The 16083-nt window shown below is 54.6% G+C and overlaps 1 protein-coding gene across 1 annotated transcript; it reads right to left on the bottom strand.

Annotated features, from left to right (window-relative positions):
• Positions 1 to 10022: 10022 nt before the first annotated feature.
• EMX2 (empty spiracles homeobox 2) lies at positions 10023 to 15607 on the bottom strand (the record flags this gene model as incomplete). The annotated part of the gene is made up of 3 exons (XM_084264410.1): positions 10023 to 10190; positions 12921 to 13105; positions 15217 to 15607. 3 exons carry the CDS (start codon positions 15605 to 15607, stop codon positions 10023 to 10025), a joined length of 744 nt encoding a protein of 247 aa, XP_084120536.1.
• Between the last annotated feature and the right edge of the window lie 476 nt (positions 15608 to 16083).

The raw sequence follows: 16083 nt of genomic DNA, 5'->3' as shown, positions 1-16083 counted from the left end.
TAGCTTCTTCCCCATCCAGACAGAGCGACCAGGAGCCTACACAGACTACTTACTACGCGGGGGGAGGGAGGCACACGAAACCTTCCGGCCGTCCAGCCTGCTCAGCCGGCTCGCCGGGGACAGAGGGGAGAAGCGGGGCCGAGCCCGCCCGGGGAAAGCGGCCCCGACCCGGCGCCTCCCTCCCGCACCGGCTGCGAGTCGTTGAGTTTGAGCCTCTGCTGTTCCCCCTCAGACAGCAATTACGGCGAGAAACATCTGAATCAACACAGCATCATTTACTTAAAGAATTGACAGCCCTTCCACTTGAACTGGTTTAAATTAGTCGACGCCACATTCTTTTCCTCCTGTGTGTTTTGTTTTCTGCCTCTTTTTTTTTTTTTCCTTTTAAATAGGAATATATAATTGCAGTAATTCACCCAGCTGAATGCGAAACAGCTCAGTGGGGGAGCGGGGGAGAGAAAGAAGCCCAGGGCAGGGCTGAGCGAGGGAGGTGCGCACCCGCGGGAGAGTCGGAGCCGAGCGCTCCCCTCCGCCTCGCTCCCCATCTTCCGCGGGAGGCTACGGAAGGCTCCGCAGGTGCGGAGGGCGCCGGCCTCCACCAGGACGGGGTGTCAGGGTGGTCGCAGTGTGCTATCTGCCCAGCCCGCGCATCCCTCCCGGGTGAAGGCTGGCAGCGGGAGAGCGGCTGGGTCTGGGGTCCCCCCGTCACGGGCGCAGTGTTTCCTAGCCTTGGCTTCCTCACGGAGACCTACCTTCCGGACACGTGCAGATGGAACAGCGAGGACATTAAATCAAATTACATACATGTATAAAGGCAGAGCCCGTCTTTGGCAGCAGGAGTGATTAAACGGAGCGGTTCGGGAAACCTCCTGTATGAATATTTCATGTTAAATGATGCGATCCCCCCGAAGGTACAAGAACCCTCCTTAATTAAACTGATGTAAACGTTGCCTTTTACTCCTTTTTCATTTAAGGCGCGGGAACGAGCAGGGAGACTGCCCGAGTTTTACCCTTAGACCCAAGAGAGGAGCAGCGGCCCCGTCCCACGAGGGGGGACCCGGCGGGGGCTGCAGGTCCCGCAGCGCTGGGCGCAGGGACAGGGAGTCCGAAGAGATGCAGCAGACGATGGCTGGGACGGGCGAAGCTCCCAAGAAGGCAGAGGAGGGCAACGGCCGAAGAGAGGGACCGGCTCTACTCCCGCACCTGACGCCCTCGTCCTGCCGCCTGGCATCTCCACCCTTTCCCCACGTCTCACCGAGGTCCCACCAGCAAGAAAGGGAAGAGAGAGGGTTGGCGGGCGGTGTTTCTCTCCCGTTTGCTCTCTCCCAGCTCAGGGGTCAGCCCCCTCCCATCGTTCACCCCTGTGCCCTGGGCAGAAAAGGTACCAGAAAGGCTTTTCCCGACAGAGCTGCCCCCAAGCCGCGCTTCTGCCCACTGACGGCCGAGGCCGAGCAGGGTGGTTTCGGGGGGCTGCGACCCTCTCCCAGCAGCTGCGGGGCACCGGGGGCAGCTGGCGGGTCCCGGCCAGGACACCCGGGGCTGAGCCGCCGGGAAACTTTGATCCGCGGCTGCACCGGTTTCCATGGCAATGCGCGGGATAGCAGCGGGAGGGTGGTCCCCGCCTCGGAGGACACGGCTGCCCACCTCGAGGAGCCGCCTCCCTGCCTGCCTTCCCGAATCCAGGATCGGGCCCCTGGGGAAGAGAAACACCCACCGGAGAGAGGAAAGAGGCTGATCCCGCAGGCCGCCGGGAGGGCACCGCAGCTCTGCCCCTCCGCACGGCTACCCTGCCCTGCCCTGCCCTGCCCTGCCCCGCTGCCGGGCACCGGTGCCCGGCGCTGCACAGGCGGAACAGCCAGGGTTCCCCGCTTTGCAGAGCGGGGCTGTTTTTACGGGTCGTTATGATTTGCCAGGGAAAACCGATAGAACAGCCCGACCCCCAACCTCTCAGGACTTTGGCACAATGGTGGACAGAAAGCGGATTTCCGAAAGCCCTTGAGTCTGCCAGAGGCAAATTAGCTTGAATTTCTCAGACGATCCGACTCTGAACTCACGACCCTTCCCCATACTTCCTCTGACAATGTCCCTGAGACACTTTCCTTCAGTCCCACACTCCGACCTTGACTTCTACTTCCACATATAACCAACCTACCTTCCTTCCATATAACATTTCCTTCCTTCCTTCCTTCCTTCCTTCCTTCCTTCCTTCCTTCCTTCCTTCCTTCCTTCCTTCCTTCCTTCCTTCCTTCCTTCCTTCCTTCCTTCCTTCCTTCCTTCCTTCCTTCCTTCCTTCCTTCCTTCCTTCCTTCCTTCCTTCCTTCCTTCCTTCCTTCCTTCCTTCCTTCCTCCCTTCCTCCCTTCCTCCCTTCCTCCCTTCCTCCCTTCCTTCCTTTTCTCTCTATTTCTTTTTCTCTTCCCTTCTTAAGGATTTTAGTCAGTGCTTTAGCGAGAATCTGGCTTCCTCGGGAATTAAAATAAAACAAAGTCATTCTTATGAAAAGACCTTTTCACGTTTTATTTGAGCATCCGTTACTCTTCCAAATCCTGCCTTCCTCTTTGGTCCCTTTTTCCTGACTCTGAGCAGTGACACTTGGCAGCCCACAGGGAAGCAGGTACGGATCGGGCTTACACACCGCTTCAAAAAGGCAACGCGTTTGTGGGACAAGGAGGGTGACACAGGAGATAACTCTCCGAGAAAGCCTTTATAATCACATTTGGATCCTAAACATCCCATCACAGCAAACGTCTTCTCCCGATATACGTATGCCAAATAAAATAGCCGTGATCGTGCGGATTATAAATGAGATCACAGGAGAGTTTATCTGGGAATATCTCGCTCTCGCAACCCACAAGAATGCACTTTCTTCCCTGCCTCTGATACCAACTTGCTGATCTAAAGATAAAGTACCAGCCGTGGCTGTATTCTCCGGCCTTACGGAGAAAGTCAGAACTCGGCTCTTTCTGTGAACACAGCAAACCCATCAAGGGGTTGTTCAAATACTGATAAAGCTCTGAGTGAAGCCCACGGAAACACGGGAATTCAGCAACTTCTTCCTACTCGGAGGCTGGATCAGCTGCTGCTTCCAGACGTTCGGGACTTGACAGATGAGTTTCCACATCTTATCTGAGTTTATTTGGGGCAGGTCACCGACATTCATTCAGTCAACACTTTCACTCGAGGGCTGAAATTGTTTTGAATTCCTCCTGCTTTTTTTTTTTTCTTTCCTTTTAAAATAAACCCCACAATTACAGGGGAGGGGAGAGCCGGTGAAGGCGAGCATCCCCGCTCTCTTGGGCTGTTCCTTTCCTGTCTGGGAATCGCCGAGACTTTCACGAGTTCCGTATGTCAGATGGGAGAGAGCTGGGAAAGATGGGGCCACCAGTTTGTCCTCTTTTCCAGGACACCAACCTCTCACACACACACACACTTGTAAAAACGTAATCGCAAGCAAGAGGCTAGTTAAAACCGTGGATTCCTGGTGGGGCTGTGGGGTGGGTTTCTGCCCCCATTCAAGTCCCCAACGAGTGATTTCAGGCAGGGAGATGCTCCGCTCCCACTTTATGGTCAGGTTGTAAACGCCTCGCCGAGGTTTATTCTCACACTCAAATGGTTAATTAAGAAAGCATTAAAGGTTCAGTTTAAACCAACAAAAGCCAGGCAACTCCGAACTGGGTTTCTACCAGTGAGACCCTCTCCCCGTCCCTCTGTCCCCTCCTGAAGCTGGGACCGCCCGAGAGCCTGACCTGCGAGCCCTTCTTATCCTCCTCTTACGGGGCTGTTGCTGCTGCTCTTCTGCTTCTCTCCCAAGGGGAATCGGCACCCAGTGTCCAAAGCCTTACCCCCTCTCTCCCCGAACCCTCCCCGGGATCAAACTCAGTCAGGACTCGATGGGGTTTTTTAGGGCATCCTTCCCAGAATCACAAAGCGAGCAGCCACCCGCGGGGGGGGTGTCATCGGATCTGTGTGGAGAGCATCGCGGGGGGGTGTGGGGTGATGTCCCCGCCTCTGCCCCGACGGTCCCCACCACCCCGAGCTGAGGACCAGGGTGTTTCTACCTGTCCGGAACAACTGGCCGAGTTTCCTCCCATCTCCCAGGGATGGTGCAACCATGTGGCGAGAGAACTGTGTGACCTGAGAGAACATTTGCTTCCCCCAGCTCCTCATCATTTAACTGACCCGGGGGCGGGGGAGGAAGAGAAAATCGGCCAGTTTTTCTGCCTGTCCAGCCTTAGGGAGAGAAGCAGCTTTAATACGGGGGAGGCGACGTGCAGAGCATTGGTGGAGAAGCGTGGACTTTGTTTTAAGGCATCAAAAAAGGGAAGAAAGAAAAGGATGGACACTACCTTCCAATACACTTTAGTTAGCTGGTGACAAAAAACTCCGGGCATGCACTGAATGCATAATTACCCCCAACTGAAAATTCCCTATCTAATTTGATATTTGGTGCTCAGCAGAAGCTAGCCTTCGTAAATAATATACAAAGTAAGAAACCTAATCCAGCAGGCTAGAATGTTTAATTCATCATTATGCGAGCTAATTGGAAGGTGATTATATGGTAATTGCTCATTAGTGGTGTATATTTATCGCTGTACCTTATGTCAAGGCCATGGGAATTGTGTAGAGTCTGTTCTCTCATTTCAAGGATCAGTTTCAGAAGCAGGAGCAAAGCGGGCGAGATCAAGTTCTTCCTGACGTCAGGTCCAGCCGTGGGCGATGGAGAGCGGGTCTATAAATGCTCGTCCGAAGACCCCCGCAACATCCAGGGCTTCAGCCGGGGCGTGTGGGGGAGCAGGGACTCCCTAGGCAGCAGGGCCGAGCGGCCCCACGACGGGGAGGATGATGATGATGAGGTAGAGGTGGTAGCGGTAGCGGCGGCGGCAGAGCCCGCTTTGCCTGCTCCGGGGCCGGGGAAGCCACCTGCGAGGCGGGCTGAGCCCCGCATCTTGCAGGGGGAGCCACGGGGCTGGGGCGGTCACAGCCCCCCAGAGAAGAGGGGACCGAGGTGGCTACCGGCGGGAATCGCTCCCAGCCGACGGGTCGCCTTCCATTGCGACGGGCGCTGATTGCAAAAGGCCAATTAAAAGCGAGCGAGGAAAGGTGATTAATGGCCCTTTCGCTTTCAAGCGTGGACCACGGCCTGGGCTTCCCCGGCTGAGAGAGTGTCCCACCAGGAGAAGGGATGGCGAGGAGAGAGGTTACGGCTCGGGGTCAGGAGGTTCTCTAAACTCCCGCGTCCCCCTCGCAGCGGGACCCTTTGGAGAAGTAAATCAATTGCTGTATTAGCTCCGAGCAGTGGTGAACCGCTAATGGACACGGGAGCAGGGGCTGGGAGAATCCTGTTTATCAGGGAATCCGGCCCGTCCGGAGCTGCTTTGCCTATTTCCTACGAGGCAGGCAGATAGGCTGTGCGCTAATTAGGGGGGAACCCGCTAATTTCCGCCAAACCCTCACCAGTAACAGCGCGATCCATCAAAGGGGAGGGAGATAAATAAACAGCGTTTCGAAACACAACAAAGCGAGGTCTCCAAAGGCCTCTGGCCTCACCCTGGTCGGGTGGCAAAGAGAGGGATGCGCGTTTGAGCCGGCGTGGGGAGGGGGGGGGGGGGGGGTGTGAATCCCTCCCCGTAGCGGCCGGTTCGAAGTGGCCGCGGAGGGGCTGGAAGCCGCCGGCTTTGTTCGAAGGGAAAGGGTTAAAAATCCGAGGCGAGGGGGGCCAGATCCTGTACGCGGAGCAGAGCCGGCAAGGCGCTCTGAGGGGCCGGCAGAGTTTTGCCACGAGGTCAGGATCCGTCCCTCTCCGCCTCTTGCCTCGCCAACGGCGGGGCCCGGCGCGGCCGCACGGCACAGGAGGGAGCCCCCGGTCCTCGGGACCGCTGCTTGGTGGTGACACGTCTGAGAAGGGCCGGGGGAGGGGGGGAGAGATGGAAGGGGGCGGGCGGGTTGCGCCGCCCTTGGTCGGTAGGCACGGTAAAGGATGGAGGAGGGAGACGGCGCAGAGCAGCCGGCTCGACTTGCGGTCACTTGCCAGAGCCCGTGCGCGGAGGTGCGCGCACCGCTCCGCGCCCGCGGGCCGCCCACACCCCCCAGTGCGGCGGGGCGGCCCCGGAAGGATGGGTGTGGGATAGGTTTTCTGCTCTGCCCGCAGACCCCTGCCTAGCCTGTGGGTCCACCTGGTCAAATCCCCGGCGAGGCGCGGAGAGCAGCGGGTTTTCCGCGGGGCCATCCGTCCTGCGGGGGGTGGGTAGGGGGGCAAGGAGGTCTCCGGCTGCCGGCACCGAGATTTCCTTCGAAAGAACAGTAAAAATCCTCCCGAGTCTGCAATTCGCCACCCGAAATACACCCTCCCTCCCTCCCCCACCCCGCTCAGTTATTTAATATAAAATGTATTTTTAAACACCCGCTCGGATAGCATCTCGCCAATATTTATATTTCCACGTTGCCTGGCATCCACTGTCCCACATTAGACTCTGCCTCTCTCTCCCTCTCTCTAATCCTGCCACTTTAAATAGATGAATTAATAAAGCAAATGAGGGTCTAATAAGCTGACTGTCCTGCCTATTGAGGCAGGGGGAGAGAGACTAGAAAGTGCGCCAAATTTGTTTGCAGTGGATCAAGGCTAGCCGCCTTTGCTTCACTTTCTTTATCTTAATTCCGACTTGAAAAGATATAATTATCTAGTTTGAACAGAGCTGCTATCAAATCCTTCTCTAGGCAAGGCAGGGGAGAGCTGGAGTGGATTGCAGTGTTCTGAGCCGCTTGGTGCAGCCGGAGATAGGGAGTAATGAAGTTGTGGAGTCCTGAGATACAAAGGGCATTAACCTCATTAGCATGAAACCTTTTCTTCTAACCATTGTGGGACCCTTTCAGACTCCTAATCCCCCCTATTTTCAAAGCTTGGTTTGTAATAAAGCTTTTAGGGTTTTTTTTCAAAGCTAATGGCATTCTCTGAAGATTTTATTGCTGTTACGCTACATAGGACGCTTAATTTTTTTCCCTTCTCTCCCTCTCTTTCCTCACGGTTAAAAAAAAAAAAACGGGGAGGGGGGGATCGAGAGGGAAAAAAAAATATATGGTTCCTGCAGAAATAAGCCTTTTATCAAGATGGGAAACAATTTCTAGGAAGGCCCAAGCCTGCCGTTCAGCCGCGATCCGTTTAATGTTTGCCCATTTGCATGGGTTTGAAGTGGAGCGCAAGCCAACTTGGGCGAGTTAAGGTGAAATGTGCGCCCTGCTTAGTTTCAAGATCTGCACCATCAGCTGTTCGAGGAGGTTGGGGAAGGGGGGGGTGTGGGGGGGGAAGGGGGGGAAAGCGCAGCGAGAAGTTTACCTTGGGAATAGCTCTACTAAATAATTAGCCTAGGTTTAAATGGAAGGGACCGCATTGCGACATGCGTCCTAACCCTGCCTGGGCCTCTTTCAGATTTGTAGCACCACTGAATGGAAAGTCACCGGGATTCTATAAGGAGCAAATTTTTTTTTAAAAAAGTCGGATTTTTTTTTTTAAATAAAAAAATTAAAAAATTTACATAGTACCCGATAGAGCCAACACGTGCACGGAATGTCTAATCTTAACTTTTCAAGGCAGGATGTTTAACAAAGCTTGTATTTTCGCGATGCATTGTAACTTCGCCTTATCACAGTGTAAAGGGTAGTCAGATTGTCCTAAATTATGTCCAACTAGCCCCCCTGGATCCACGGATTAAGAGATTAAAGGAGACCACTGGGCAATGCCTCCTCTTTCCCCTTCATATTCCTGGTATGATAATTGCCTAAACTGATTTGCACTTTCACAAAAGCTTGCAGGATTCTTTGTAGCTCGAACAGAGCAGACGAGGTTTCTCTATCAATGGAAATAAAACTGATTAATGCAGTCTATCAGGCTAAGGAGCAAATGAAGCATGAAAAAACAACTGTGTACCCCCAGAAAACCAGTTAGTTTCCTCAAGGACCCAGAGCAACTTTTATATATATATATATATATATATATATTTTTACGCTCCCACACCCCCCCCCCCCCCCCCCCCCCCCACTTAACCAAACCCCGGTTCGCGCCTTTAATGTCAGAGTTTTACCCTGAGCCCAGGATCGCTCCCGTAAGAGGAGCAGTCCCTGCATCCCAGAACCTGCTCCTCACCGCAACCACCTGGCGAGGGAATTTAAAAGCCGGGTGAAAAGGGAAAAAAAAAAAAAATACAAAATAATAATAATTAATAAAAAAAAAAGAACAAGAAAGGGAGGAAAAAAGCCTCTTCCGCTAAATAAAACACACACTTTTGCCAAGGCAAAGCCCCTCTCCCCCTCCGCGGAGCGCGGCTGCTGCGGACCAGTTTCACCCTCCCATTACGAGCCGGTTCGCACTTCAGTTTCTACCCAGGGAAGGGGTTGGTTTTGTTGTTGGGTTTTTTTTTTCTTTGGGGCTTTTTTTTTCTTTAAGGTATTTCCATACAGAGAGTGGGTCTCTGCGGCTTAATTTTAGAAGTCTATTTACCAGCCAGTGAATTCATTAAGAAAACGCGCCTATGGCCGCAGGAATGCGCGGCGCGGCCGCGGGAGCGCAGGCTCCGACCGCGGGGGTTCAGCGGCTAAAAACAAGGTGATGGGGTGGGACGCTACCTTTTTTTCTTTCTATTTTCTTTTTTTTTCCCGAGAAATCTAGGGAGAATGGGGAAAATATATTGCTTTAAAATTTAGGGCATATTGATAAATCTTTATTGACAAAATATTGACAATGACATACTTCTTGGAAGTATATAGTGTGTTAGAATTCTAACAAATTAAACACAAAACACAAAAATATTTACATTCTGGTATAGGAGACATGAAGGAAACATTTGTCACTTTTTTTTTTTTTAGTAGCTCTATGATCTCGGAATATTATAAGGTCAGTGCTTGAAAATTGCCCCAATGAAAATGGCCATTAAAAAAAAAAAATTAAAAAAAAAAAGTCAATCGCCGATTTTAAGTCCCTTTTCTCTGGATTCTCCCAGCCTGGGAGGTGTCCCCACCGCCAAACCTGGTCGCTGGGTTTGCGCTTTATTAATCCTAAAAAATAATCATCATCCGGTTTTGCAATGGGGATACAATGGGGAGGGGGGGGGAGGAGTGGAATTTAATTTAATTTTTTTTTTTTTTGGCAGCAAAAGTTATGACCAGCCCCAAGACACCCGCCCCCCCCCTTTCCCTCCCGTCCCTCCCCTGCCCCACCGTGTTTGTCCATCCGGAAGGAACACTATGCTTTGTTACTGCTACTTCATTTAGCTTTCACAAACACTTTGACGCCAGAAGTTATCATAAAATGTTTACAGACTGCACATTTCTCATAAAATAAAATTAAAAAGCACACAGAACCTGTCTCAAAGGGGGGAAAAAATTACAATTCATTTCTGTCTTTAGGAACCGGGGTAATTTTTTTCCGCGTTTTCCTCTTTTTTTCCTTTTTTTTTTTTTTTTTTTTACTTTTTTATGCCCAGACGGCTTTACACATGCAATTCAAGTTTCTGAAACAGGTGTGGGTTTTGGCTGCTTATGGAAATTTCTCTTTCAAAGACGGAAAAAACTGTGAAGTGCAAAATGTCCTGCAAGGTGGTATTTCTTTCTGGTTTGGTTGGGGAAGTGGGGGTTGTTTCGGGGGTATTTTTTTCCTCTTTAGGAATTTTTTTTCCCCCCAAAAAAAATCTTTTTTAAAATTTTTTTTTGACGTTACGCTTTTCAAAGTGGACTGCGAGAAACGGAATACCTGTCAATCACCTCGTCCCGGTGTTTTGGCTTTGATTGACAGATCCCCCCTTGCCAGAGCGGTGCCGGCAGTGCCACAGTTCGGACCTCTCGCGGTCTCGCCCTCGCTCGCTCCCAGCTGCCCTCCCAGACGGGAATCGCGTTGGTGATGAAGATCTATCTCCGTGTCCCTTCCCCGCACCGCCACGCCGGAGGGGGGGTTGTGGAGGAGGGGGGGGGAGGTTGAGCCTTTAACACTTTCTGTTGGTGGGGTGCCTGGCTTTGAAAAGTCCAAAAGTGCCAGTTTTTAATCGTCCGACGTGACGTCGATTTCCTCTGGACTGGCTTGTTTGGTGGCGATTCTCCACCGGTTAATGTGATGAGTCCCTTTTTTCTTCTGTTGTGAGTCCGAACCTTCCTCTTCCAACTTTTGCCGCTTGAACTTTGTCCGTCTGTTCTGAAACCATACTTTTACCTGCGGGAGGAAAGGCACCGGGCGTTAGTCCGACGCCTGCCCGGACTCCGGTGCTGCCCGCCGCCCGCTGCCCTGGACGTGCCGAGGGCCTGCGGGCTCTGCTCGCCCTGCCTGCGCTGTGCCCTGCCTGCTCCCTGCCTGCGCCGGGCGCCGCCTGCTCCGCTACCCAGCCTGGAGAGGGTCGAGCCCGTGTGCCACCCAAACCTCTCCGGGAAAGGCGTGGGCACGCTGTCCCAAACCCACCGGGCACCTCCCGAGGACCCACGCGTGCAGCAGTGGGCAGCCGCACCGGTGCGGCTCCGCTCCCCGCAACCAGCCAGCGCCGCGGGCGGGAGGCACTTGTGTGCGCACCTGGCGCAAGGACGCAGACCTTCCGCGCACGAGTAGCCCCGCGCAATGCCCGCGCTTGGCGCCCCACACGGGGAAAACAAAGCGTGGCTGCGCGGCGATGGGCTGTCAGCACGCCGGTCCGGCCGTCGGGGCAGACACCGGAGCGGCTCTTGCTATCAGCGCCCGACGAGGTGTCCCGCCGCTTCCAACACCGGGAAAACAATTCGGGGGCAGCCGGGCCGGCTGCGAGGCGCCCCCCCGACCGGTAGCCCTGGGCCGGGAAGGGCAAAGCAGGGAGCGAAGAGAAGCAAGGCGAGGGCCTCATGCCTCCTAACGGGGCTGCGGGATGGGAGCGGGAGCAGTGGAGTGAGATCTTTTCCTCTTGGAAAAGAGAAGAAAATGGGGAAAACAAACAAACAAAAAAAAAGCGCCCCAAAAAAGGAGAGAAAACCCTCCCGGCGTTCCCCGCAGCATCTCCCCGGGACGCGCCGTCCAGGAGCGATCGTAGTGAGGCGAAACCTACAAGTGCCGTCGTAAATATCCCTCTGAATTTGTGCAGCGCCGAATAAATCTGACTTAACCACCCGGCAGCTGACTTCAGTGCTTTAATTACAGATAGTATTGATCTGGGAGCTATCTCCAGGGCTGGCCACACTCCTTGTAGCGGCCAAAGGTAAACATTTTTTTTTTTTTTTTAAAGCAGTTTAAACTCTGGTTCTGTCTGAAAGTGCCTGATAAAGGCCCCAGCAAGGGGGGAAAAGGGAACTGGAGCATTTTAATAAGCTGGTTTAACCCGCTTCGCTGCCTCTTCAGAACAGAGACCTGCCTGGCCGGACACACATCTCTGCTGCATTTTCATATTCTCCAAAAGTCCCCCATTAAAAAGCTGAGCGGGGAACAAGGGGTGAGTTTAATTTGCTTTTAGTTTGCTAATTGAAGGGGAGGACGGTTCATTTCTGCACGCTGATCTCCCAAAAGGGAGCTCATTTGTAGGGGACTGGGGGTTTGACATCCGGACAAAAGACCCCAACCAGCTTCGGAATCAAGCAGCACAAAGACCACCTTAAATACAGCTTTCCAGTGGAAATAAGCCTGTGACCGGTCCCTTGTTCGGAGAACCTCATAAAAGTGGCGATCCCTTTTTATTGTTTTGTTAGGGAGACATTTTAAAACAAAAGCTCCAACCTCTTTATTGCTTCCCCCACGAAAAGGAGTTAAAAAAAAAAAAAAAGTGTTACAACTTAATCCTCCCAGAGAACGCTGTGTTTACTGGGAACTTTGAACTAGGCTGCGGCTGGGTATTTTGCCTTTTTTTTTTTTTTTTTTAAGTACAGTGCCACATACTGTAGCAGAGACAATCCCCATCTGGAGCCCTCTCTCCACGAGTCTCCTGGAAGGGCAGAAAACAAAAGCCCCGACACAACAACAACAACATCAACAACAACCAACAACCCCTCCGAAACACCAGCCATTCTTCTGGCGAGGAGAAAACCGCGTGAAAAACGCCCTCGCAGCGGACTCGCCGGCCGTGGGTCTCCGCCGTCGGGGGGGGGGAAGCCAGCGCCCACCCCTCCTCCCCCCGCTTCCCCCGCCGCCGCTCCCCACCGGCTCGGCACCGCCCCACGGGTGTCCGGTCTCGGTACCCGCCGAGACCCCTCGCCCCGGGACAAGCGGAACAGAAACGTCGCTAATAGTCGCTCCAGATAGACGACCGAAATAGTCTCCGGTGCGGTTCTGGCTCGCAGCCAGCCAGCGGGGGGGCGGAGGGAGGGGTTCCTTGTAGTTAATAATTTCTCTGCTTTTATTTTTCATCTTTATGCCCTCCTGAACCGGCTCCTCAAATCCCCGCTGCCGGACGCGGGACCAGAAACGAGTGAAAAACCATCCGAGAAACTGTATTTCAGCCGTAGGGTCCAGAGCGGGGTTCTCCCCTCCGCCTTTTGGTTTGGGTTGGTTTCCCCCCCCCCCCCCCCCCCAACACACAACTTCTTCTTGAGGGTCACACCAGTTCCGCACCAAAAAAATAATGACCATGACCGCCTTTCCTCTGCAGACCGCAGCTCTCGCCGCTCCCCTCCCCGCTCGGGCCGAGGCTCCGGGCCAGGTCTCTCCGGGAGACCCAAACCGAGCCCCGAGCACTGCGGCTTCCCAAGCCCGGCCGAGACCCCGCCACCTCGGACACAGGCGATGGCTCTTCACCAACGGGAGAGGGGTTTATTGCACCCAGGCGAGGGGGGGACCCCTCACTCCGCTCTACCGGCTCAGAGATGGAGGCCTAAACACCCCCCAGAATTCGCCCGTGTATTTTTCCCCCATCACCGGCCCGACCGGGTGGGTTTTCCCAAGGAGATCCCGGTACTTTCGCTTTCCCAGCTGCCCCGCTCCCTGCTTCCCGCTTACCTGAGTTTCCGTGAGGCTGAGGCTGTGTGCCAGCTGTTTTCTCTCTGCTCCTACTACATAATGGTTCTTCTCAAAGGCATGTTCCAGTCTCAGTAATTGGGATGGGGAGAAAGCTGTACGGATCCGTTTGGGTTTTCTGGCCAGTGCATTGTGCAATAGGAAGCTCTCCGGGCTGGTTTCATTCCCTGGGCAACAGGGTAAAACAGAGATTAGCTAAACACCTTCCCCAAAAGCACTCGAGAGGACTTTTTAGCGCAAGAATTTTTGTCCCCCACCATCGCCCGCGAGAGAAATGCGACTACAGCTTCTTTGTTATTTTCAACGACTTTTTTGTATTAAATTTCCATTCAATAAATAGGTGGAGGGATGAGCAGGGGGAGGAGAGGACTGAGAAATTCAAATACTAAAATAAACCAGGGAAGCACTACTGAAGAAGAAATTAAAAAAAAAAAAAAAAAAAAGCAAACGAATTGGCCAGAGCCCGGCTGCGGTGCCTGCGGCTTCACCCCGCAGCTGCCCCCCTTCCCCTCGCCCACCGGCAGCATCACTTCTTTCCTTGTTTGCTTGTAATTTACATCCTCCCGGCGCGGCCAGCGGCCCTCCCGTGCTGCCCCGACTGAGAAGCACCCCCAACTCCTCTCCCCGGCCGGCCCGCGCTCCGGGAGCTGGCAGCCCGCTCACCCGGCCTCTCCCCGCTTGCCTCGTTCAAAACTCCGTCCGGGCCTTTCTCCCCCCCGCCGCTACCCTTCGTTTTTGTCGGTGTGCTCCCCGGAACGGGGCCTCCCGCCGCCGCCGTGCCCTTGCCCGCTGCCCGCTGTCCCGGGGCGGCGGGAACCGGCGGGGAAATAAAGAAACAAACTTCGGGAAGGCCACGGGGAGGCCATCCTAAACGGCCTGCTGCGGATCGGGAGGGGGTTGTGTGTGTGTGGGGGGGGTGTCAGCCTGGGCTTTTGTGGGTCCCCCTCTCAGGGTCGGTCCTTCCAAGGTGGGAAAGCCACCGAGGGTCCCTCTCCTAAAGTGCATTAAAAATCGTTGCAGGAAGAGGGTGTGTTTGAAATCAGGCTGTGGCTCAACACCAGGACATTTCCGCCTTTCATCTACCGCTCTTTACCAATCGCCTTGATGACTACGACAAATAATTTGGTGAGCGAAACCTGTAATTTCATTCTGAGAGGGTAATAATCCATTTGTATCTCTGTCCGCCTGGCTTCGGAGGGAGCGACTGCTTTTCCAACCCGGGTGCTACGGCTCGGCTGCAGAAGGCCGGGGAAATGGATAACGCAGGTGGTTTGTTTTCTTTCAGAATTAATAAATAAAAATAGGAAGGGGGGGGGGGGGGGGGGGAAAGGCAGATGGATCCCTCCGAGCAGAGGCTGATTTGTGTGTGTAAGGAAAGAGGCAGGAGCTGGACCCATTACGGGAGAAATCGGCTCACCTTCGGTGAAGACGCTGCCGGTTGCAAAGGGTTAAAACAAGGGGGATTTTATTGATTGTGCGCCATTGGATTTGCTTATTTTCCTTCAGCCGGTTATTTATCGCTTGGCAGCTGGGAGCCCTTCCCAGCCTGTAGGAACGGAATCGCCCCCTCTGCCCCCAGCTCCGGCTCTTCTCTGCAGCCCCATCTCCCCGTGCCTCTCCGGCGCTGGGTTGTTTGCTTTAGCTTTTTGGGTTTTTTCCCCCCTTCTCTTCTATTTGGGCTTCGTTTCACTTTTTTCCCCCGTCCCCGCTCACAAGGGGAGCGGCCGGATTTGGGGCGGCGGCGGTGGCTCCCCGCAGCCCCGGCAGCCCGGCCCCGGCAGCCTGGCGGGCACCGCCGCCTTCCCGGAGGAACCTGAACCTCCCGACCCTTCCATTCCCCTCTCTGCGGGCCGGCTTCTTTAGGGGGCTTCTCCGTAGCTTTTAACCCACCGGAACAACAACAACAAAAAAAAAGATCCACCTTTTCCCCCTGCTTTTAGTCTCGGCGAGAGAGCCGGAGAAGTCCCAGCCGGCCTTGCCTTCCCGCCTGCCCCCACTCCTCCCAGGAAAACCAAAACAAACCGGGAAAGGGAGCAAAGCAAAACCAAGCCCGAACCCCTCGTCTCTGACAGCTCCTCAAGTTTGGCAGCGGGTGGGGGGCGGGGGGGGGGGGGGGGCACATGCACAAAAGACCCTCGGTCCAACCGAGCCGAGCCCGCTGCTCCGGGCAGCGGCCGCTCACCCACCCGCGGTCCCCCTGCATCCGCGCCGCGGGGATCGGCTTGGGCCGCCGAAGGATGGAGGGGTGGATCGGAGGGAGAAGAAAAGTTGCACGTACCTTGGAACCTGTGGCCCAGATACCGGTAGCGGTGTATTAGCCAGGGGTAGAAGGTGGAGGGGTCCCTTTGCTGCGAGGCGAAGAGCGGGTGCGTGGAGTGCGAAGCGGGCAGCGGGTGGGCGGCCAGGGCGTGGGGAGGGGGCACGGGGTGGACCGGCACGGCCGGGTTAGGCGGGTGGGAGACGGCCTCTGCAAAGACCAAGTCCGGGTTGGAGTAGACCCCCCTGCCAGTGGAGTGGAAGCCGTTGAGAAAAGGGTTCATCGGGCTGGAATTGGCATAGCTGAGCGCCGCCGGCCGGATAGGATCCTCGGAGCGAGACGCGGGCAAGGGGCTGTCTTTGGCCACCAGCGACTCGATGGTGAAACACCGCTTGGGTGTGGGCTGAAACATGCTGCCGCGGCGAGAGTCCCCGACCGAATCTCTGCCTGGCTCTCTCTGGTGCGCGGGAGGCGATCCGGGGAAGTTTGCAGCAGGGAGTGACTTGAGGAGGGATAGATACACACATAAATAGACAGGGGCTGGAGGAAAAGGAGGCAGCGGCAGCCAGCGGTACCCAAAAGGGAGACACACACACACACACACACACGCACCACGCTCACACACACACACCAAAAAAAAAAAAAAAAAAAAAAAAAAAAGTTGCTGGGAGAAGTTTCCCTCCTGCAAGGAAAAGGCGGTCGCCCCCCACCCCCCCTCCCTAAGTCCAAAGACAATCCATGGATGTGATCGGCCCCTTCACAAGTTGTGCAAACGATTTGTTAGTTCATGAGCCTAATTAGTGCTGGGATCACATAAACAGCTTCCTCTGAAGCCTGGTAAATGGCTTGATGATTGGTCGCTATTACTCGCCTTGAGGTTGAAGGGGG

Source organism: Gallinula chloropus, assembly GCF_964237585.1.
Source record: "Gallinula chloropus genome assembly, chromosome: 5".
NCBI classification, from domain to species: domain Eukaryota; kingdom Metazoa; phylum Chordata; class Aves; order Gruiformes; family Rallidae; genus Gallinula; species Gallinula chloropus.
This window is presented reverse-complemented; position numbering and strand designations above follow the sequence as displayed.